Raw genomic sequence first — 24,308 nt, forward strand, 5'->3', positions numbered from 1 at the left:
AGACTATTTTTGGTCTTTATCCTGCTGAGTGGAATTTCTTCAGAAAGACACCAATCCATATTGCACATTTTTGCGCTGAAATGATAGTAGATTAACCGAAAAAGCTAAATACTAATTTCTTTACGAACTCGATTAGACCAGAACCAGACCACTATTGATTAATCGAAAGCTATAGCACGTAGAGTGTCAGTTGCAAATAAGATTTAAATTTTCAACTTTCAATATATTTCCGCTTAGTATAGATATTAACATTAGAACCTTAATCGTTAGAACGTGATTAGTAGTAAAAAGCCATTATTTTCGCTCACTGTTCAGCTAGATAAAACATTACATTTATTCCATGAATAAACAAACTGCTTATTATCAAAAAACATAGTTCAAACTCCCTGCACAGCGAGCAAACTTGTTTACCCAGCTGAGTTATCCTGATTTGAAAATTCAACCAGTTTAAGCTTCTGAGTCGGCCTGTATCTTGGCGAGGAATTCGGCCTTGTGTTTGGCAATCTTCGCCTTGCGGGCTTCCAACGTAAGCTTGGCTAGGTTGTGGCGCTTCTTCGTAACCTTCTTTTCCGGTTTCTTAGTGAAGGACGGATCCTTACGAATGGCGGCGTGGGCGTTCTTGTAGATGTTCTCGATCTGTGGGAAAAGAAAAATCAGTAGAATTATATCTTATCAAGATTGGTGTTCTTAATTCTTATTATTTTTACACTGAACAAAAAAATGTACGATAAAAATTAGGAAGTTTTTCAGACGGATGGCCAAGAAACTCCGAACTAGTTATCAATATTACTGTGGTCCACTTTCGGAATCGACTGAAACTCAGATTATCTCAGTAGGAATTTGGGAGTGGGCGTGTTCGAATGCAATGCAAATCCAATACTCACATCGTCAGCCTTGATTCCGAGGGCTACGTACTTGCTGAACTGGCGCTTGTACGCATCCTCATCTTCCTCTTCCAAGGAACGCATGTAATCAGCGACATGCTGTCCGAATATGTGAGAACGGTGGACTTCAGCGTTGAAACTCTTGTTCTCAGCGCTGTATCCCGGGAAACGCTTAACAGAGTGCGGAATATTGAGCCCGCCATCCACGGCTCCTTTCATTGCGCCAAATATGCGAGCTCCGGTAGAGGTGCGAGCAAGACCAACGTCCAGATAGCAACGGAATGCACCTGGACCATCATCTACTGCCTCGACCAGATACTCCTCGCCGGTAACATCAGTACAACCAGTGTACAGTGTATCCAGGCGCAACTTTTGCAGGATACGACGAGCTGCTAGCAATCCAGTGCAGTATGCCGCAGCATAGTTGGTTAGGCCAACCTGGAATTATAAAGATTTGTTTCCTTATTCTTATTTGTCGTACTTGGTGTATACTTTACCTTAACGCCATAACGCGGCAATTCGTGCGAGTAGGCGGCGCATACAATACGATCACCCTCGATGCGAGCATAGGCAATCTGGCAGGTGATGTCGCGGTTACTCAAACGAACAATTAGTCGGTACTTCGGTGTATTGTACTTGTTCTTATCCTGGAAGATTAGGCGCTTGCGAGCATAGTAATCGGTTTTTCCCTCACGACGCCTGCGGAACCTGACTTGGTAACGCTTGAAGTACTGTTTGTTCTTAACAACCTTTACGAAACCCTGTGAAAAGTACAACAAAGGGATGAATGCTGGTCTGAAAACCCGTTTATAGGTTAGAATCACTTCCGCATGCAAGAATCAAATCGGTAAACTATTGGAATGTTTACGTTACGCTGACGCCGGTATGTAGCTAATACTTCATATAAACAGTTAGAGTGCTATCTATTTTCAACATTTAAGTAAGATTAATTGCTTTAATAGAAGAATAAACTAAAAAAGAAACTCAAAATGGTTGAACAAAAAATCTCGTCAGCAAGACGAATATCAGTATTGGACATTTTGCGCGGAAATTCTTCTTTATTCAAAAAACTAATGTAATACATCATGCAGCCTGGACTAATATTTGAATCTTTACTAAAAATATTAATTTTTACTCACCATTTTGCTGGGAAATTGGGAAATTAGACACTAGCCTACGCACAACACGTTTTCTACACGTCGGTGCCTACGAGAAAAAGATGGCGCATAGAAAAGTCAGTGCAAACTTTTGTCAAATGACGTTTCGTTAACATACGATTGGGATCAGAGATGCCAGGTACTTTTTTCAAATGTCTGCGATAATAATTTTAAAAGTCTGGGAAGAACAAAAATGTCAGGAAAGCTAGTGTAACCAAAAGCCTTTATATTCAAAAATCTGCAAATATCTGCAACAAAACTAAAAAATCTGCAAATATCTGCAACCAAACTAGAAAATCTGCAAATATCTGCGTCATCGAAAAAATCTGCAGCTTAAATTAAAAGTCTGCGAATTTGCAGACTTGTCTGCAAATCTGGCATCTCTGATTGGGATTGCCCGATAAAAATTTAACGAAAGCTCAGACTGGGATATTCACGCTGCAAAGATACATAGAGGACGCTGCATTTGGGTGATGTTACAGTTGTTAATTTTTAAGTGTATATTGAGAATCTTTTTTTTAAATCAACATTGCGACGTTTCGGTCATGCGTTGAATTACGCGCCCATTTAAGTTGCATTAGTGCGATTGAGAAAACATTTTGACGTTTGTTTTTGTTTCGATCACACTCGAGTGTTTTCCATATAACAACTCGACGAAATGCTAAATTATCTTGAGATAGACAATATCTAATTTTTGAAAATAACATTGTTCTACAAAATAAAAAATATTAATGTACTTTTCAAGTTTCCCAGTAAAGGATGTAGGTTTGGTCAAATACAATACAAAACCACGTTTGATCAATTTAATATACCCTCGAAATCTTGATTCATAAAAAAATAAATTTTCGGGACCTTCGGTTCAATAGAATCTCCTAACTAGTTCAAAATATCAAGGAGTTTAATATTGGTATTGATTGAGTCTCAGCGTCCAGCTAAAATTTTATTTATGAAAAGTAGATATTCCTTGTTTTTACGAGTCATGTTTTTTTCCTTTTTGCGAGGTTTTTAGGAACGTGTCCAATGGAAAATTGAGAAAGAATGACCGGAATGGTGAGAATTCACCTTTTATTGGACACACCGTGAAAAGATATGTCCTCAAGCAGGAATCGAATCGGTCATCACCCAGTCTCTAGTTGAGTGCGTTAACCACTACACCATCGTAGAGCTGTGATGATATTATCACAGATTTCCAAAACAATCGTGATCACCACCACAGTCCCAACACCTACCAATGAACCTCTAACCCCCAATGCCTCTTATAAGTAAATGGTTATCACCCCTTCTCAGCCAGAATTCAGTCGTTATCTATTTTAGCTCTAATGGATCGCGCTCAGACTTGTTATTATCCGTTATTATCACGGTTTGCTTCCTCTTAGCTAACTCAGACACCGCCAGACTTTGGTGGTGAATAGAGAAGCGGCCATATTGAAGTCTACCCTCAAAGCCCATCGGCAGATACTAATGGGCAAATCCAGCAGTTGGTGGAACTTAGATATATTCTTTGTTTGACGTGAGTAATGTTTTCCCTTTTTTCAATATTTTTAGGAACGTGTCCCGACTAGAGACCGGAAGATTTACCGGAGTATTTTTATAGCTACCACAAATACCAAATTAAACCACAGACTAACGGACATAACACTATGAGGGAATTCCCTCAAAAAACATCGATCCGACAATTTTCCCAGAACACTAGCTCCACCTTTTATTCACAGTCCCAATCACTCATTTACTGGTGGGTTACCCCTCAGGTTTGGGAACAATTTTTCACTAGTGGTCTATCCCCCATATGCTTGTTCATATGTCAGTGGCGCCATAATTTCAAATTTGGCCACAGTCCCAACTACAAATATATTTAAAATGACCGTTAAAGCAAGCGAAGCTTTGTTTTTGAGTGTTATGTCTGTTAGTCTGTGATTATACCTCGATTACCTTTTAAAGAAATGTATAAGCCAAAATGGTTGCAGCTTCATAAAAATCGCAAAATTGCAATTTCCAACTTGTTTCCTACATATTTCGGCAGTGGAAAGGTTTTTTTTATACATAATAGTAAGTTTTAATTGGAAGCTACGACCTAGGGGCAGATCACTCGTGATGCATTTTTAAAAATCAGCGAAATTAAATGCATTTATTTCAATCAAAATAGAAATTCATAATGTATTTTGCGTTGCGTGCAATGTTGTTTGCGTTGCGTGTAAGACGTCAAAACCATACAGAAAAACTAGCCCTACAGAAAAAATAAAACGTCGAACAAAGTGGATCAGCATAGGACGTTTGTTAAACAAATTTTTCTGCGAGGGAGTGCAAAGCTGATGCAAAATGGAAATTAAATGCATTTTTTCTAATTTGATGCAAATTTGTTATACATTCTTAGAGTGATCTGCCCCTAGGCTACGACTCACTTGCTGCAAGTGAATAAACATCAATCTGTATCACTTTGGCAGTTCATTAGTTCAATCATAGGTGTCGCATGATCAAGATGAGTTTTACGGCAACTCGCCAGCACTAAACTTCATTCCACCCCCTTAATTTAACGAATATGTTATTTTTCCCAGGGCACACAAACATTGACTCGATTGACAGTTCTTCTCCGGCTCGACTTTGTGTTTCAATCGCTTCGAAAATTGTTTGTCATTTGGACAAGAAATTATTGTTAGTTGCCGAATTATCTGTTTTAATAAACTTCTACAAAAGGTAGGTTGTTGTATTCAGCTAATTGTAGTTCATAATCGTCATTGTCAAACTCTGCAAATCAGGCTGTGTTATTTCCTTTGAATACAAACTTTGATGTGAACTGCTATGTCACCAGTAGGAACATAACCTTACAACGGTAATTATAATGTTTGCTGTTAATTTCAGATGTTTCTCACCAGATCCGAATACGACCGAGGTGTCAATACATTCTCGCCTGAGGGTCGCCTCTTCCAAGTGGAATATGCTATCGAGGCAATTAAGTTAGGCTCGACGGCGATCGGTATTTGTACACAAGAAGGTGAGGCTCTCGCTTTAAGGAAATCGTAGCACAGGCTTATTACTCAAATCTTTCAGGCGTTGTAATGGCTGTAGAAAAACGGATCACCTCTCCCCTGATGGAGCCGACCAAGGTGGAGAAAATTGTCGAGGTTGATCGGCACATTGGTTGCGCTACATCCGGTCTGATGGCGGATTCCCGAACCTTGTTAGATCGGGCCCGAGTCGAGTGTCAGAATCATTGGTTTGTGTACAACGAACGGATGTCTGTAGAGTCCTGCGCTCAGGCAGTGTCAAGTTTAGCGATTCAATTTGGGGATAGCGACGATACTGGTTCGGCGATGAGCCGTCCTTTTGGTGTTGCAATACTTTTTGCCGGCATTGAAAACGGGGAGACTCAATTGTGGCATATGGACCCGTCTGGAACGTACATTCGGTATGATGCTAAAGCCATCGGTTCGGGCAGTGAGGGAGCGCAGCAAAACTTACAAGTAAACATTGCCCTACTTTGTATTGATCCAGAAAGCAATTTTTTTTTATTTTAGGAATATTACCTCCCAACGATGACTATCAAGGAGGCGATCAACCTAGCTCTCAGTACTCTGAAGCAGGTTATGGAGGAGAAGCTGAATTCTACCAATGTAGAAGTTATGACAATGACTGCAGGCGAACTGTTCCGGATGTTCGTTAAGGAGGAAGTCGAAGAATACATCAACAATATGAGCTAATTTCATTCTACTCAAATATATCATTATTCCTTACTGATCATTTTTGAAAAATGTTAACTTAAAGGATGGGAAAATAATTACAAATGGAACAGTATGATGAGTAAGCTCACTACCGCATGTCCTAATTCACTATTTAATATACAAGTCTCTGATTGCATCATGTGTGGTCGTTATAATCTTTAAAACTTCTACATTTGCGAGTCATATGTGCAACTCAATCAGGATAGACCAAGAGATGGACGATTCAGAGTCATTTCTAGAATTTCGTTCTGAATTGTTTTAAGCTTTCTGGTTCTTTCTGGTAGCACAACTTCAGAGGTACTGTAGACCAATGAGGTATATATAGATGTGGCAGCACACGGTTTGCTAGTGTTGGCAACCAAAAATATGTAAACAATCCAGAAGCACAATGGGTCGACGTCATAGCGTTCACACGATTCAATGGAAGCGGAACAAACGGTATGACGAAAGCAAGTCGATTTATTCTGTGATCACTCACACCACTCATTTAAGATTTATCTTACGAATACCAAAGTGCCATCTTCGCCATACCTGTACATACAACATTGACTGTGGACAGCGTAGTAGGACTTTTTTTTCTTGTGCCAGAGCCTAGAAGTCCTGTTTATTGAAGGATATTCGTTGTATTTGATACGTTGGTCGCTGGCACTGTGCCAGTGGTTTTGGCAGCAGCGTAGCCAAGGGGAGGATTAAAAATGGTGATTAAACCAAACAAAATACTTACCTTATTCTGCATTTCGACGTGTCGCTTTTTCGAAAATTGAGACTGCGAAGCCTATTGAAACAAACGGCCAAAATTTAACAAAGAGATCACTCTTAGCAAAAAACAACTAACGCATACTCTTAGTTTGGAAATAAAACTTTTATTTTGATTACTATTCTTCATTAGCTTCAAAGGAAAACTTATTTTGATTATTATTCTTGATTAATTTAAAAGTTAAACTTTCAACGTAATAGTAGGCGACTAGGCGTTGGTTGTTTTTTTTTGCTAAGAGCGGAACACTCTTACTTATACCAATATTTTTTCTATGTGTACTGTTTATGATTTCATACCTTATGCTATCATTAAGGCATGATTGGAATGGAATGCATCATTAAAGAGACTTGGATATTTTTTGTACTAACATTGACAACGAAGTTAGTAAACTGAAAATGCAGTTATCCCGCGCTATTCCATCTTTCGTGATACTGGTTCATGGCACTCCTTATACTCAGACCACACATTGGACCTAAGAGAATCAAATAACTATGTGTAAATAAGGTAAACAAAATGAACTCCATGGAATCTCCTAAAAGAAAGGCTTCATGATCATCGTGGTTGAACTATCGGCGTGTTCTCAATCACAACAGAATGTACTGTAGACTTCCAGGTTGCTTGATATTGAGCCGTCACTCTACTCGCAAGTACCATTACCCACTTTCATTCCATTCATTCATGCTATTCTGTGCGGCCAACTCGTCCAATTTGTTTGTTGCATAACGTCAGTTAGCTTAAACTGCTTCTCGCTTCCAGAAGTTTTGAGGGTGGTTTTCAAATCTTTGCACATCACCTGCGTGTTGTGTGCGAAAAACCACTGAATGACTTTTCCCATTATGGCAGGATCCCAAATTCGGCCAAAACAACATAGAATAATCGTGTTACTTGCAGAAAAGGCAGCAGATATTTCACCAGATATTCGTTCACGGAAATTTGGTGGGTAACAATCTATATTGCAAAAAAAATTCGTTTTTCAAGCTACAGGTACAGACAGTTTGCCAAACTAGATATTTCAGATGTTTTAGAATTTTCGTTAAGGTGTTACGTCTGTTTGCTTGTGGTTCCAGCTTACTCCCCTCCGCCATGCGTTACAACATGTCACATTTTGTCCCCCCTCCCCTAAAGGTGTTACGTAATTTATGAATGATTCCTTACCTTTTCCAGCCCTCGAAATGTCTTTTGCACTTCCTCTAGCGTAGTTAGATTCAAAGCTTGATCATCATCTCCAATGCTTATTCTGTGTGTATTTTCTCTACTCGAATGCCGTTTCAATCGTAACTCAAAGGGACCATTCATAAATAACGCGTTTAGGGAGGGGGAAGTGGTACGATAAATTGTGAGATGTTCTTACATATTGGGGAGGGAGAATAAGCAAAAACGTTACGTAACATCTCTTTACAGGAGAAATATTTTCAAGGAATTTGTTATGTAATAGGAGAGGGAAGGATAGAGAAATTTGTGACAATTTGTTGAAAGGATGGAATCAATTTGGGGCATTGTTTTGCGTTACGTTATTTATGAATGGTCATAAAGTGTGCACGATCTGTCAAGAGACTTCAGTCCCGTTCTTTAAACATGACCGGCGACGGAATGTTTTTCTTCATTTTGTAAAATTGCGCGTTGTTTCTGGCAAAGCTTCCTTCTATGTTAGCAAGTACCTTACCGTTGTGCATGTCTGCCTTTCTGACACCGATAAACTATTTTCCGGCTGCTCTAAGTTCACTATATCGTTTTCTGTTCAAACATGTAGCCGCTGCAAGCATTCGGCTTTTGGTGTGATATTTCTCATCTATCGCTCTTTGGTACACAGCATCGAATCAGCCATTCCGCTGGTTTCCAGATCTGCTACCCAATACCTTGCCGTACAATTGACCTGATTTCACATTGCGTTTTGGGCCGATGTCCAGTCGCATAGTTCTCTCATGCCTGGAACCAGTAATGCTGGGCAGTCCTACGCGAATATTACTTCCAACCAAATAATGTTCAAAGTCCTCGGAAGCAGTGCCACCTTAAGACTACTCGGGCCCCTGGGCACTAGTGAACTATGAGGCCCCTTTTAATTGACCATTCGTGAACAGATGTATAATAGGATGACCAATAAAATGATTGATCACTTATTCCTCTAGTCACTCCGAGAATCTGTTATAGATTTTGCTGCCAAGTTGCGTTGTATGCACAAGATGATCGGAGTTGATCTAAACAAATTATGGAAGTGGTGTCTGACCGATAGTAGCCTAAAACGCTAATACACATATCCATTTGAAATAAAAAAAGAAATTATAACTTTAAGTCGTTTTCTTACGATAACTCTCTGTCAACATGTGCCAATCTATCGTAACCAAACGACTTAACTATCGTAACCAAATTTCTTCACTTGGATGAAAACCAGTTTTCGGCTAATTGGTCACCAGCAACCTGAAAACTGGTTTTCAGCGAAAACCGGTTTTCATACAGTGAATAAATTGGCCGTTTTAGTTATAAATCTTTCTTGTACCCAAATAGATTTGTACATTAGTGTTGTTGCGCATAGACAGGACGTAGAAATATTTCAGAATTTGGTTTGCTACAACTTGCGATACTCGCCAGTTTTGTCTTAGGGCAGTGCCGCGGTCGTCCATCGTGATAAGCGGTTTCACGCCACGCGATGAGCCCAGTAAGAAATGGTTCGGAGTTAGTGCAGGGGCCGAATCGTCATCTATGGGAACGTGGGTCAAAGGGCGAGAGTTAACTGTGCTTTCGATCTCGGTAAGTAGACTGCGAAGAATTTCATCGGAGGGCTTTCGTGAAGGTAAAGTTGCCATCAGGTCCCTTTTGACGGTACGGATCAGGCGCTTCCAACTACCACCCATGTGCGGGGCGGCCGGGGGGTTGAATACCCATTCAGTTTCTGGGCTTACGAACTCCTTCATTATAGCATCAATCAAATCAGCAGCTTCCTTCAATTCTCGACATGCACCGACCAAATTCGTCCCGCGGTCGCTGTGAATCCGTCTAGGAGTGCCACGACGAGCAATGACGTTGTGAAGTGCCAAGATGCAGGAATCGGTGCTTAAAGAATTGACGACCTCGATGTGAATTGCACGGGTAGTTAGACAGATGACCATCGTTTCTCTACGCGTCTGCCAAGCACGACTTCCATCGGCCCAAAGTAGTCAACTTCTATGTGCGTGAAGGGATGCGAGAAAGCAGCGAGCCGCGCATCTGGCAAGTCTGCCATTATTGGAGGGTTTGGCACCGACGATTCATTTTTGCAACGTTGGCAGATTTTTCGGCATCGGTCTTCTTGAAACGTTGTCAAATATTGAAGTAGGTGCTGAGCGCGCTGATCATCGGACGAGAGTAGAGTATTCACTGGTTTCGACAGGCCAAGGCTATCCAGCGAAAAATACGCTTTCATAGCTTGATGCAAGGACTCGTCTGTTTCTTGGTCCTGATCGGCTCGACAAACATGGAGTGTGCACAGCGCGGAATCAATTGGTCGATCCATTTGCCAGTTACTACAAACCGTCCAGCCTAGACGTGTCTTTACCGCTATCGAATCATCCAAATCTCTCTAGTCTTCTGGACGAGACTTATTCCGACGTGTTTCATCCCAATAAGGATTCGTGGTCGAGCGTCGAAATACGAATCGATTGGTAGACCTCGAAGGTGTGGATACACATCCGCTAGCTTGTCTACGTTCAGCGTTTGAGGTGGAAATAACAGCTCCTTGACTGTTCTCACGGTATCCAAGCGGAACTTCTTGGTTTGACTTCCTATACCGGCTACGTCGAGGCTAACGACTCTTGACTTATCCTCATTTCGCTGAGTGCCCCCAGTCCAACGCAAACATAAAGGTTGAACATCGCCGTCTAAGGACAACTCATTCGCCAGCTCCTGATCAAGCAAGGTTAGTTCCGAACCGTCGTCGAAAAAGGCATATGTTCTTACCATCCGATTTTTCCCGTAGAGAATCACCGGCAAGTAACGAAACAATACAGTACCCAGGTCGATCCCACGAGTGTTGCACCTACGAGGCTCATGGTTGGTTCTCGGCTGTGGCGAAGGAGCCCTACCAGTTGAAATTGGCTGCTTCTGATCCAGTACAACGTTTCTTTGTTCATTGTATAGCAGTGCTTGATGTTTCAGCTCACAACCGTTCTTCCCACATGGCTTTGCTACCTTTGTGTCGATGGAGACATCTGCGGCATAGTCCAAACTCTCTGACCGCTGCCCACCGTGAATCCCGTGAAAGGTCTTGAAAATGCTTGCATTTCTCTTACAACTCCCTTTCCAGATTAGACATACGTTAATAGCAGACGGCTTGACGTATTCGTGGGCCTTTGGCGGACTTGATGATGTGCAATCGGGCTGAGAATCGGAGTGAATATTCATGAAGGCATTTCCCTTCCTTGCTCCTCGTTGTTCGTTTCTAAGCAATTTAGATTCCTGCACAATTAACGGGATCGTCACAACACTGGCCGCTTCGGCGAGAGAATACACCCAGTTTCCGAACATCGCAAGGTTAACAGGAGGAAGGGTTTGTCTATATCGAGCCCAGTCTAATTTTATCGATGGAGAAAGTTAGCACACGAGCTGATGCAGAAGAGAGATGTTGTACAAATACTCCTCCAAACCACAGGTATCAACTATAGCGCAAAAGTTGTGTACGTTGACGGCGAAATCCACTATCGTTTCAAGCTTATCCTCTCTGATCGACGGCAACGAGTTGATTTTCGAAATCAGCGAATGAACAATAGCCTCTGGCTGCCCAAACAGCATTCGTAATGTCGCTATCACCCCGTGCACATTGGATGGATGCATCAGACGACTTTTGACGGCTTCATACGCCTTGCCTTTAAGGCGTATGAAATCGGAGAGTGTTCTCCTCGTCACTGAAACTACACATCGCTGTAGAGTTATTGAAAGTTGACAGGAAAATGGGCCATTCCTCGGGGTTTCCGGAAAACTGAGGCAAATCCTTCGGCACTGCCTGGCGCGCAGCTATCTGTTCTCGAGTGGGTGGACGGGAATGTTGTGGCAAAGCATGGCTCTGGCGGATAACATTTTGATTAACCGCGGAAACACTTCGACTTACGGCTGAAACAATGCTGTTTCCCCTTCGTGAAACTGAATGGCCCGGGACGGACGATTGGCCAATAGAACAGTCTAGTTGGGAAATTGATTGCTTAGAACCCTTGCTACCATCGGGATTATTGACCAGAGAAGATTGAAGCGGAATTAAGACCTTTGACTGATTACGTAGTAGTCGTGAAGCAGCTCCTGCATCCGGGCGCTGTTCTTCCACAGCAAGATTATGCGTTGAATGACGTTGTGGGTTGAAGTTACATGAACCGGCTTCAACCATTTCTCCTTGCTGCTGAACGCGCTTCACTCCCTGGACCCATTCATCAATTCGACTCATTCCTTCACTGCAATGCGAACTTGCCCGATGTGACATCTGCATTGGAATTCTTTACTTCTTATCAACGTATGCGCGTTGTCTTTCGCCTTCCTGCTGAGCCAAAACGTGTTCTTCCTCCAGCTTTAGCAGCGAGGCATGCGATGACGCATATGATGACTCGGACAACTTATCACTCCGCTTAAACCGTGAGGCATGCGACGATACGTGGGAAAACTCTGACAACTCATCTCTCCGTGGTTGCTCTGACTGAGACCTTCCCTTTGGTGGCTTAGAGCCTACTGTATTTGACGACTTCTTTGACGATTGTTCCGTGCGCTCGTCCACCTGTTCTCCTGTTGCTGGAATCTTATCGGGGGTAGAACGTAGTTTCTGGATCCTGTTTGCTGGTACGCATTTAGGACAGCTCCAGTCTTGTTGTTCGACCTCTTTGTTGACTCGTACACAGGCAAAATGATGCCATTTATCGCAGTCGTCGCATTGCACCATCTCGTCACAATCTGGACCACCATACGTTTTACACGCTCTTCCCGGTAAGGTTTCATCCGGTTGTTGCTCTTCCGTGACCACCACTGACACACCACTTGTACCACGCTCACCTTGGTTCGTATTACCAACATCAACACTGGCATTTGGTTTTGGCCGCGTATTTTTGCTCCGACCCGACATAGCTCGAGAATAAACGAATTTTGTAAATTGTTGCGCACAGACAGGACGAAGAAATATTTCCGAATTTAATCCAATTTTATTCAAAGTAGGAGAAGGATTACAAAATTCCTGTATCATGACAATAAACAATCTGTTAATGTTTTGTTTCAGATATTTCAATTTCCATATTTACTCACGTTTACTAACTTTCCTAAGCAGACGGTTATAGGATACCTGACGATAGGAAACTGCACAGCCCTGACGTGCCTAATTTTCGTAAAGATTTCAGTTGTCTGAGTTCATTTTCAGTTCGTAAATTTAGTATTTTATCACTTACCAACTAGAAACAGTCGATAAAATTTGATTCACGATCTTCGGGCCTAATTGAATATCGAAATCGGCGCGGAACGGTTTTTGTATCTTGTAGGTTATACTATAGTAGAAATAAGTGTAATGTAGTCTAATATTAAGTCTAATTCACTATTTTTGACGCATAACTCCTTACCGGTGGTGGTGTAATTCACTTAGTATAAATTAGCTTAAGTAGTTTTAATTCGTTTTAGCTTATTATAAGTAAATTTAGATGCACTAGAAGTTCTACTATCTGTCACTTGCTGCTGCGTGATTGTATTGGCTATCAAGGCGGATTGCGAAGGTGGTGTATTCCGCAGCTGATGTCTGTGGCAGTGCTGAGCTCCATCACGGTACTGATTGCAAACCTGCTAAACAAAAGAGCATGAAACAGTTTGCAGTTAAAACAGTAAGCGATGCTTATTGAGTTACGGTTCTCATTCCAATGAATTGACAACTGTCAGACGGTTCTCTTCTGAATCTCTCACTCATTGGAATCATTACTGAGAGAAAGGGAAACTTAACCGTCATTTAATTAACAATATTAATATGGTTATGACGGTCATCTTGTTACAAACAACGAGCTAGAATTACCAAACAGGTGGTTTCACATAAATAGCTATGCAAAAAAGAAACAGAAAGGTGGAGAAAAAATCAACAAAGCACCGCATGCTGCTTGAATACAATACACTGATAATATTTCGTTTACTATACCAATACACAATAAATGGTACTCAATCTGTCTATCAGTTCAATGCGTTCTCTCTCGCACGGCTTCTGTGAGAGATAGTTAACTGATACACTATCCGAGGAAAATGGAAATGAAATAACGGTCATTTTTGTGGTGATACGGTCACTTCATATTTACCGTTACAATTCAAAGACCATCGTGAGAGTGCACAGCACTGGTCTGTGGTAGTAAGCAGTGCTGGCAGTTTGGTTATGATGCGCGCAGACTGATATTGAGTCTGCTAACAAATGTATTGGGTCCTTTGCCACTATCGGTAAAACATCACCTCAATAAAATTCCATTAATTTTTTTTATGTCAGCTCAGATCATTTGGCATCCAAAATTTCATAAAAGAATTTTAGACTTGAGGGCTTTTGAAACTTGCATCGCCACCTGGTGGTTAAAATTTGAAAACACGGTAGTTTTCCATATATTTCGATGATTTTTCCCATACAAATTACGAGCCGCCTAAGAAATGAGTTGATCGTTGACTGATTTGACGTATCAGGGTGACATGGGAAGCAAGTGACTGACTAAAAACTGACATAAAAAAATTGTGGTATCTGATCGTCATAGTTACATGAAGTTGATTGAGGAAGAGGAGCGCCTCGGCCAGTCGGGAAGAATGATGAGGTAGGGCGACGTTTCCGTCCTCCGATTGAATGTTGTCCACACCTGAAAAAAATGTTGTGCTGCTTAAATACTAAGGCGGATTTCGCAACAGAGCGCGCTGACGTTTTTCATGTCTTAAACATTTAGTAGTGCGGGTTTCACAAGTTAAACTTGAATTTCTTAGGACCGATTTTTTCACCCTCCCTTAACTTTTAAACCAGGTTCACCAGTACGTTTAAACCTGACTTAAGGGTGAAGAAATCGGCCCTTAACATCAAGGCAGTGTCAGTTGTTGCCAATCTTCGTTAACCAATAAGCAATTATTACTATTCTAGAACACTATTACCAAAGTATCACACATGTTAATCATTACAATGCGTACAAAATATATATTGAATTATTTGTAGTTCATTTTGTTGTTCGTCGGTAACAATTGATTTTTAAAGTTCTCTTTTCATAGCTTTAAAGCTGGAGAATGTACTATCTACTATATATACATACATTCACTAATTTGAAGACTACGGAAACTACAGTAGTACGCAGATACATTGTTCTATTTAGATTTGTTGTCAACTTTTTCGTTGTGAATAAGTCAAAATTCCCGATGTAATCAAACTTGAAAGATCCGACATCCGACTTAAAAAAGCCACATACTTTCTTTACCGAATCTCTTGTAACCTTTGGCAATCTCTCGATATTATGTTAATTCCAAGCAGATATATTGCTTAGAGGCTGACCAATTTCAGATTCTCCCGTTCCTTGTTGTAGGAATAGAAATAACGGTTCTTTGTATTTATCTTTTTGGACAAATTTTAATAATAAAAATGAGGTTACCAGCTCCGTTGAGATTTTGACCCGGAGATTTTTATTACCCTCGGGGTAGACTCCAAGAGAAACATGAGTAAACGCTGATACTAGACATCAATTTTAATTAAATTGAATACTCAATAAAATTTTGGAACTTTCTAATGAGTAAAATATAAATAAATTTGCTCCCTTGCGTTCCTTTTGTGGCACTCCAGGGTCAATATTTAGCATTACTCACATTCATCGAAGAATGTAATGTTTCAGCGAAACAACAAAATGCTGACCACTGTTCTAAATAATTCACATTTAGTTGTAAATTTAGTTTGTTTTCGAGTTCGTGAACCGACAAAACGCTGGTTATTTGAGTATCATGAAGAATCCAAATGCACCTGCAACTCTCGCTGTGGAGGAAAAGTCTTCACAGCGTCTTCGTCTAGGAAGCACTATTCAGTGTCTTCCGGTATTCTAGGGAGGTTTCAACAAAGGAGCAAAACTCACCTTTCCAGCTAACAGTTGAGGAACGATGCAGGAGTAGCCAATGATAACACCAGGGGTACTAGTTGGGTAAGTCTGCCGGTCGGTAGTAATAACCCATCTTCCCGCCAAGCAACAGCAGTGAAATAAAGAAAAACTTAACTTTTCGAAACTATTCTGGGCAAATTATATCGATTTCGCTTGAGAACTTCGAAACGAACCCAGGTTAGTTGCTTTAAACAAAGTTTTTGATGAAACTGAGTTGGGTTCTCGCAAAACAGCGGGGGTTTGTGCGAAATATATATATTTCAGGTTTGAACCCAATCCACTTTTAGGTTCAGTGGCGCATAACTTAGGTACGAAACTGGCTTCATATAAACGGTTTGACAGCAGTTAGGTCCGAAACTGAGTCAGTTTCAGCTTCAACCGAATTCGACATTAGTGGGATGTATAATTGCAACTTCAAAATTTTGGAATACTTTTGCCAAAGTTGGACTAAAGTTGATTTGGTTTTCATTTGCCTTGTTTTGCATACGATATCCGAAATGAACGTTCAGCCGGGAAAATAAAATCTGGGTCCATATACTAGTAAAAGCTCTACTTACATCTTTCAAATATATTGCAATGAAAAAAATGAACTAATAAACCCCAAAAATCGCGGGGCCCCTGGCCCTAGCCCAGTGTGCCCATGCGTAAAGACGGTACTGCTCGGAAGTTCCAGCTGTGCCTCCAAATATTCTTCCGTGACCTTAGGTCGTTGTCGATAGTGGTTGAGTGAAAACTCGGGCGAAAGAAAAAGTATCTCGACCTGTGCATTTGTATATTTTTAGCATGATAAAATTATAGATAAAACTGAACAAATTAAAAGAAAAATTAAGTTGATGTGTCAACTCAGTCATCAAAAATGGCGATGGAAAAAAATAAAAACACCTTTTATCACTGAGACCTCGACTGTAGAAAATATTTAACATTCAAGATGTGTAAACCAAACCGATTTGGCAACAAATTCGAACCAGATGGATACGGGTTTAGGAATTGTGCGCCTTTATGATCAAATCAAAATGTAATGGGTAATCAGCATATCTTCGTCATACCCAGTCCAATATTCGAGTAAAACGAAACGCAAAAAACTACTACTGATGACCAATTGCACATCGTGGAACAGAGGTGAAAAGCACTACTTTCAACCTATACCTCAAACCAAAACCCGCTGTTTCGATTAACCCTGGGTTGAAGAATAGCACCCTAAAGAAGGGGCACACCCGGTACTTGAATGCACCCCACTTCAGAATGGTCATCACTGAGAGTGTGATGAGTGTTTTTCTGTGAACCGATTACAAATCATTATTATTACCATTGCATTGGCTAAACGCGTTTAGTGCACATTGGCGGTGCCCGCCTTCAGAGAGATGGTGCGATTAATAATACACTTAACCATCATTGAACGTGTGTTTAATTAGGTTGAAATATTGTAATTTGCTGGAACCATGATCTAATGCTAATGCATTCGAAACCCACTGTGTACACTATAGATGTAAGCTGGTTGGTTTAAACATTTTGAACGGTTCGCCGTATTTTTTTTTTTTTCTCTCGTTCCACAAAAAGGTTGCGTTGTCGTCTCGTTGCCTTAGTGGCCGCGATGAGCTATAGGCAGCTGCTTTTGGCCCTATACCTATATGCTCGCTCAAATGCCTACCATCCTCGCAAACAAGCCATTTCGACAGATTTAGGCAGCAATGAATCGAGGATTTTCGAAACCATCGAATCGCTTTCTGGCGCTTTATTGGTAGTGCAGTCTTGGCACAACAGCCCTTCAAGGTGAATGATTGTTTTCGGTGGTTGAGTTTTCCGCTATAAAGGGAAATTTTCGAGCGTTTCCCTTTATGCTACTTATTTTTCTATGTTCGAGCGTTTTCGAGCTTTCGATTCTCTCAATGATAAAACGACAAAAAGAGGCTTTCGATTTCATTGGGTCTTTGGCGCGACGCTTCTTGAAGCTTGCCTTTTTGAGGATTAAAGCAACATCCGTGTGCCCGACAATTAGGTATAGTTAATTGCTCAAGAAGTAAATTATTCTCGGAATTATCGCTTTGCTCAAACCGGAATGAAAGAGACAAAAAAAAATAGATAGGCAGAAACGACCCAATAGAAAGTACAGCCACAGATAACACACGTTTTGGCAACTGTCCAACATGTGTAGCAAACAGTTGCGTAGATGGCAATAGTGAAACACTTCCAACGTTTATAGTTTTTTTTAAAATTCAATTCGTTTATTTAATAAGCCACGTATGCGCTAGCTTGAAAGTACCAAACTCTTTGTTTTACATTTTAATTATCCAGTGGAGTCAATTAGACTGTTTGAGTGAATATGATATTATTGAATTTAATAATTAAAACTAGAAAAACACAGGGAGGGCAAATATACCTAAGGGGGGGGGGGGGGGGCGGTAGTGAATTCCAACATCTGGGTATCAGATACAAGGGAGAGAGTGATCAAACATGACGAGTGAGGAAAATAACTTTTAGTTTACGGCAATGGGAAACCAAGGGTATCGATTACAGAGTCTGACGGCTTTCATCAGTAAGCATCCCAAGGGGACCAGATGGCTACTCAAGCCGTTACGGGTTACTCTAAACGGTTTCGTAGTACGACGCAGATGTGGATCGGCAACACACCGAGTTGCGTGTGTGATGTTCTGACATGATAAAGTGATGATCGGTGGGCAATGTATCAATATTTCCATATACTGAATAGCAGAAGGTTCTGCGACGCAAACTGAAGCTGGATCATTGAATTTGAATGAGGCGGTGAGGTTTTGATGGGATTTACCGAAGCCATTGGAGCCACAGAGACTAGAACCGTCGGCGTAAAATATCTTGTTACAGTCGACTTCTCGAAATTGGCTATGAAATATGTTTGGGATCACTTGCGGACGTATCTGATCCAGGATTCCACGAATCTTATCTTTCATGGATGTGTCGAAGAATACTGTTGCATCAGAAGTAAGAGAGAGAGAGCTTGACACGGTTCAGCTAATACGAAAAAGAATCGATGTTTTGTGCCATGAAATCGAAGTACAAAGACATAAATGGTCATTAGAACAGGCTTAATATCGTACGGGCTTAACTTTTGTCTTCTGCTGATGAGGGTCGAGCTTAGGCAGCATAACTACGAATCACCCGAGTTCACCAGCATGTGTCTTGGCATAGAGAGATTTGTCCTCTATGTCTGTCTATGCCAAGACACATGCTGGTTAACTCGGGTGATTCGTAGTTATGCTGCCTAAGCTCGACCCTCATCAGCAGAAGACATAAGTTAAGCCCGTATGATATTATGCCTGTTCTAATGACCCTGCCACTTCTATTTTTCCGATTTATTTACTTCACATCCTTGATCTCATTTTAGTACTATGACTCTAATTTTCATAACTTTTTCTACCCAGTTATCTCTAGTTAATTGAATGTCGTTAAAATGTAAAAAAGGAAATTTTTTATCTAGTTATTGGGTGACGTGACTGTGAGAATAAGTGAACAGGTCTGCTGTGTCGGCACCCCGCACCCCACCATGTTCCGGTTATGGTACGGAGAATGTTGATCCTTTGCGGGCATTTCTGTTTTAGATACCTTACTTGACACCCTCAGGTACCTTTAGAGTCGAACCATACCCCGGGATATTTGAAAGTTGAAAACTGGACAATGGTTTAACCCAATAATTGAAGCTGTAGTTGCGCTGGTTCACGCTTCCTTGAAAATACAACAGGTATCTTCGTGGAGAACTCGATACCCAGCAGACAAATTCTCCAAGGTATCTTGCAATAATGATCCTTGCAAATCGACAGCTTTGGGACCTGTAATAGAGACCACATCGCCATCTGCAAGTTGCCTTAGCGTGTAAGAATTGACAAAACATTCGTCCATGTCATTCACGTAAAAATTGTAACGGGGGCTGAGACACGTTGCCCTGGGAAAGACGAAATCGAATATTCAACAGTTTGAATATTCCACGCTCTCGTTAGTATTGCTTCGGTTTCGCATACACCGGATCTTGGCCCCAAAAAGTGCTCATCGATGTTTCTCTCGTTAGTCAGCCAACGAACTGGCGCCAGTATCAACGTTTCTTGGCTTTCATCGAACTTTTCATTTGGGTTTCTAACGTCGCGTACTGTCGATAACTAGCGGGTAAGCCGTCGATCCGGTAGATCTTGTAGGCGGCGGCCTTCTCCGCGTACACGTCTGAGTACTCCTTGTCCCACCACGTGTTGAGAGACCGTCCGCGAGAATTCGCATCTGGTACACGTTTAGTCAGGGCTTGAATCGTTGTGTTGAGAATCAAATCAGCCAAGAACCCGTACTCTTCATCCGGAGCAAGCTCTTGTGAGGACTCGATTTTAACCGGATATCGCTGATGTTTATCGATTCCCAATATTGGTTCGAACCGCACTTCGGATAGCACTTATGGCGAGAAACGATGAAGCGACTATCGTCTTCGAGTGTCTATTTTATACTAGCGTTATATACATTATACTATATACAGAATGTGTGTGCTATCTTGTGAGTGTGATGTGTGATCGTATCATATGCTACCTGGGATGGTTGATCGTGTGGCTGATTGTGTGATCGGGTTGAATACGATCTAATTATGGCAATGGTGCCAGATGCGCCACAATTATTTCGTGTGAGGTCATATGAGACATTGATTGTATTCGGTGACCCTGAACAGTTAGCAATAGTAATTACAATTGGCAGATGGTCGCTACCGTGGGGATCGGGGATTACCTAACACAGCCGTGGGAATTGACATCACCTAAAACTAGCCTCGGTGCCGGAAGGAGTTCCGCAATACCGCAAAGCCGTCGGTGGCTAACTGAGGCTCTAGGGGGAATATAGGTGGAAGCCATGCAAAGTTTTAATTCTAGTTTGGCAAGCGAAAACTTCAATGACAAGTGTCGTGGTTGAGTCTATTGAAAAAATAGCATTTTATGATCCTCAAAAGTACTCTGTAAGAGTCTTCTTGATCCAAGCGAATGATATTGAAATCGTTAAAGTTGAGATCTATTTCTGAAATAAGCCGTGTTTCGCATAATGCAAATGCATCGCATTTCTTAGTAAAATTTTAAAAGAATCGTTTTTCAGAATAATGCTTCTGCAATTTCACTGCAGTAGAACAGTGATCAATTCAGCGACTTCGTTCGATGAATTGTCCATCGAAGGATTCAATCGCTGACAGAATAGGATATTTTGCAGTAAACTGCATCAAGAATAGAGAAAGCTTATCAGGATGCTTTTAAGAGAGTCAGAAATATGCAAAGCTGTAAAAATACGGTCCACAATATCAGAGAATAATATTAAACCAGCGCTGGTTTCTTTCTCTTTCTTCTTGATGTTTTTACGTCCCCGGGAAGTAAGTATAGTTATTTGTAGTGAACGGTGGCGTAGCTATCTTTAGCGTTTCTGCAAAAGTTCGTTTAGAGTGTCTCTGAAGGAAACGCTCCAGTTTCTCCCCGCGCTATTTGTACGCAGGACATGCGAAGGTCACCCAATAGGAGTCAGAGTTGACATATGTCCTCTTTCCGTCAACTGCGACGGATACTGGATTCAAACGTTTGCACTGGCTGAAGCTTGGGGTCCATAAAACAGTCAGCAGATCTGTGCAATTCAAACTTAAATCAGAGAGGACCCCACAGATTTGGCAGTAATAGGCGAGTAGGAACAAACAAATTTAATTTTGACAATAGGTAAGATGAGTCGGTACGCTACATGACGATATCGTTTAGGGACGAAATCATAGCATACTCCCGACGATCTTTTAACGTTTGAATATTTCTCGACAAACATGTCAAATGATCCTAAGTGCAAATGAGAGCCTCTCTTTGTTTATTTTCTCTTTCGATTATTACGGCGTCATCTTCAAACTTTTCAATATTGTTTCAGGATATATCGAAAAACTTTGCTGTCTACTAGCTTATTCTGCTAAGAGTTGAGCAACAAACGTATAAACTGCCGAGTTATTAGCGAAAAAGAAAGTAAACAAAGAGAAACTGTCATTTGCACTTAGGACCATTTGACATGTTTGGCTAGATTTATCAAAATTTATGCTTTATAAGATGGAAAATGGAATGCTGTCCATCTTAGCTTGCGTATTTTATATGATATTGTATAATAAATAAATAAATAAATAAATAGATAAATAAATAAATAAATAAATAAATAAATAAATAAATAAATAAATAAATAGATAAATAAATAAATAATTAAATAAATAAATAAATAAATAAATAAATGAATTCTTACTTCGTGTTTTGTATGTAAGGTGACCAAACAATACTACAATATTCTAAAATAGACAGAACATATTCTATGTAAAGAATTTTAATTGTTGAGTCTATTGCAGTTATAATAATTGCATGTGGGAAAGTTGCTGCCGTTGTTGTTGTTGGTTTTGTTGTTGTTGTTTCCGTTGTAGTTGTTATTTTTGTTGTTTTTACTGCTGTTATTGTTGATGTTTCTGTTTTCGTTATGGTCGTTGTTTTTTCTGTTGTAGCTAGGTGTAGGTGGTGTTATTGGACTTCTTGCTGTAGTTGTTGTTTTTGTTAGTTTTGTTGTTATTATTATTTTTTGTAGTTGTGATTATTATTACTGTTGTTGTACTTATAGAAGTTCCTGCTCTTATTGTGCTTGCTGTTATTGTGGTTGTAGTTGTTATTGTTATTAAATCTTGCTGTATCTTGCACCCTATTTTTTCGATTTTTTACTCTTTGTAGCTTTATTTTTGTCTTTTTGTTGTTGAATACGACGTTGTTTGCGTATTCTGTCCAATCAGAATGCCACACTATTTTCCAACCAAGTGTACGCCATCCATCTTTTTCACTTGATTATGCTGCGAATCTGAGATAGCAGTTTTATTTGAAACGACGCACAGAGGAGTAACAGGGGTCAATTCCTGGCCAGTATTATTTGTTGCTGCTGTTGCTTTTATTATGCCTTAATATGAACAAAAAATAGACTAAAATTGGTTTTTGGAACAATTTGGCATCTATCCACCTACCAGTGCAGAGGTCAATTTTCTATATCCTTTAGAATACTAGTAATTTCGAGGTGAGCTTTGTGAATACATTTGGTTTTCCAGTTGCAAAAACAGATGATCAGCGGAAAAAGGTGAAGAAAAGGGACGCCTGTGCATATTTTCATAGAGATACATTTTGAAAAACAGGTCCTACAGTACACCGAAGTACCTCAAATTACTAAAAAATTCAATATTTTCAAATCGCTTTGAATCTGTGGATCGGACAAGATCGGAAGAGTTCGAATGTTTTTCAAATAGCTGGAATCTACTTTTGTAATACTGCTTCAGCAACTTTGCCGGATCTCGCCGTATAATGTAATTTTTTGCCTTTCTCAATAGAAAGGTGTTGCAATTGCTCTGAAAACCGACTTTTTAACGGAGGCCCGGAGGGCCGAGTGACATATAGCATTCGATTCAGTTTGTCGAGTTCGGCAAATGTATGTGTGTGTTTATGTATGTGTGTATGTATGTATGTGTGTATGTGCGTATGTGTGTGTGTATGTGACCAAAAATGTCACTCATTTTTCTCAGAGATGGCTGAACCGATTTTGACAAACTTAGTCTCAAATGAAAGGTGCAACGTTCCCATAGGCTGCTATTGAATTTCTAATGGATCCGACTTCCGGTTCCGGAATTACAGGGTGATGAGTACGAACACGCAGAAAATGTCGATTTTAATAAATTCTGCAATGTATGAAGGTGAAATTTTTTCCAAAATATGACCACAGCTGCTTCGATTTGTAGTATTAGGTCACTAACATCCATTCAAAGTCTATTTGGCCACATTGGCCACCATCATCGGTTCCGGAAGCCCCGGCGGAAGCATCCAAATTCAGAATAACAGCCACATCGGTTTCTCGGAGATGGCTAGACCGATTCGACTAAACTTGGGCTCAAATGAAAGATATTGCATCCTCGTAAATGGCTATTCAATTTCATCGCGATCCGACTTCCGGTTCCGGAATTACAGGTTGTGGCATGCGATCACATAGCAAATTGTGATTCAAACCGATACTCCGGTGAAAGCAAAAAAGGTAAAAATTTCGCTAAAATGTCTCTCAAACAACTTAAATTTGCTGTTCTAGGTCACCGACGGCCAACCAAACTTTCGTTGACTACATTGACCACCATAGACGGTTCCGGAAGTGCCCGGGAAAAGCGGCCATCTTTCAAAATTTACGAACTCACATCAGCTTCCCGGAAATAGTTGGGCCGATTTTCACAAACTTAGTCCCAAATGATAGCTATAATATCCCCATAGATGTCTATAAAATTTCGTACGGATCGCTTATATGGGTCCGGAAATATAGACTAAATCGTCCGGTCACATATGAAATTCCCATATAAGCCGAACTCAAATTTTTTTTTCAAATGGGGGACCCCATGAAATTTCAGAAATCGAATTCGTATTTTTGATGCCAAACATCTTTAAAATGCATGAAACGTCGAGATTTTATGTTATCTCGAAATTTTTTTTTATTAAAATCGACTTTTTGGGACTTTTTTCAGTTCAATATTACCGTGGCTGTTTTTTCTTTTTCAAAATTTTAGAACTCGAATAATGATTTCTTTTCCTGTATATAGGGGACCATTCATAAATTACGTAACGCTTTTAGGGGGGGAGGGGGTTCGACAAGTTGTTACATATTGTGACATAGGGGGGAGGGGGAGTAAGCTAGATCGTTACGTAACATGTTTTCCTTCAGGA

At 40.5% G+C, this 24,308-nt stretch overlaps 2 protein-coding genes across 2 annotated transcripts; one reads left to right on the forward strand and one right to left on the reverse strand.

Annotated features, from left to right (window-relative positions):
• Positions 1 to 202: 202 nt before the first annotated feature.
• On the reverse strand, positions 203 to 2,162 carry LOC131678486 (large ribosomal subunit protein uL18). Its single transcript, XM_058958665.1, has 4 exons — positions 2,024 to 2,162; positions 1,382 to 1,645; positions 885 to 1,322; positions 203 to 636 (listed from the first exon to the last, which is right to left on the reverse strand). The coding sequence occupies exons 1-4, from the start codon at positions 2,024 to 2,026 to the stop codon at positions 448 to 450; spliced, it is 894 nt and encodes a 297-aa protein (XP_058814648.1). The 5' UTR covers positions 2,027 to 2,162; the 3' UTR covers positions 203 to 447.
• A 2,435-nt stretch (positions 2,163 to 4,597) lies between these two features.
• Positions 4,598 to 5,769, forward strand: LOC131678487 (proteasome subunit alpha type-5). The gene is made up of 4 exons (XM_058958666.1): positions 4,598 to 4,732; positions 4,898 to 5,030; positions 5,087 to 5,499; positions 5,554 to 5,769. The coding sequence occupies exons 2-4, from the start codon at positions 4,898 to 4,900 to the stop codon at positions 5,734 to 5,736; spliced, it is 729 nt and encodes a 242-aa protein (XP_058814649.1). The 5' UTR covers positions 4,598 to 4,732; the 3' UTR covers positions 5,737 to 5,769.
• Positions 5,770 to 24,308: the final 18,539 nt, after the last annotated feature.

Source organism: Topomyia yanbarensis, chromosome 2, assembly GCF_030247195.1.
Source record: "Topomyia yanbarensis strain Yona2022 chromosome 2, ASM3024719v1, whole genome shotgun sequence".
NCBI classification, from domain to species: domain Eukaryota; kingdom Metazoa; phylum Arthropoda; class Insecta; order Diptera; family Culicidae; genus Topomyia; species Topomyia yanbarensis.

Excerpts from the sequence above, each read along its gene's own strand:
- LOC131678486 (XM_058958665.1), bottom strand. Across the intron at positions 1,323-1,381 it reads TGCCGCGTTATGGCGTTAAG|GTTGGCCTAACCAACTATGC; the intron begins GTAAAGTATACA and ends TTATAATTCCAG. Across the intron at positions 637-884 it reads TCGGAATCAAGGCTGACGAT|ATCGAGAACATCTACAAGAA; the intron begins GTGAGTATTGGA and ends CTTTTCCCACAG.
- LOC131678487 (XM_058958666.1), top strand. The coding sequence starts at position 4,898 with ATGTTTCTCACCAGATCCGAATACGACCGAGGTGTCAATACATTCTCG. Across the intron at positions 5,031-5,086 it reads CGGTATTTGTACACAAGAAG|GCGTTGTAATGGCTGTAGAA; the intron begins GTGAGGCTCTCG and ends CAAATCTTTCAG. Across the intron at positions 5,500-5,553 it reads GAGCGCAGCAAAACTTACAA|GAATATTACCTCCCAACGAT; the intron begins GTAAACATTGCC and ends TTTTTATTTTAG.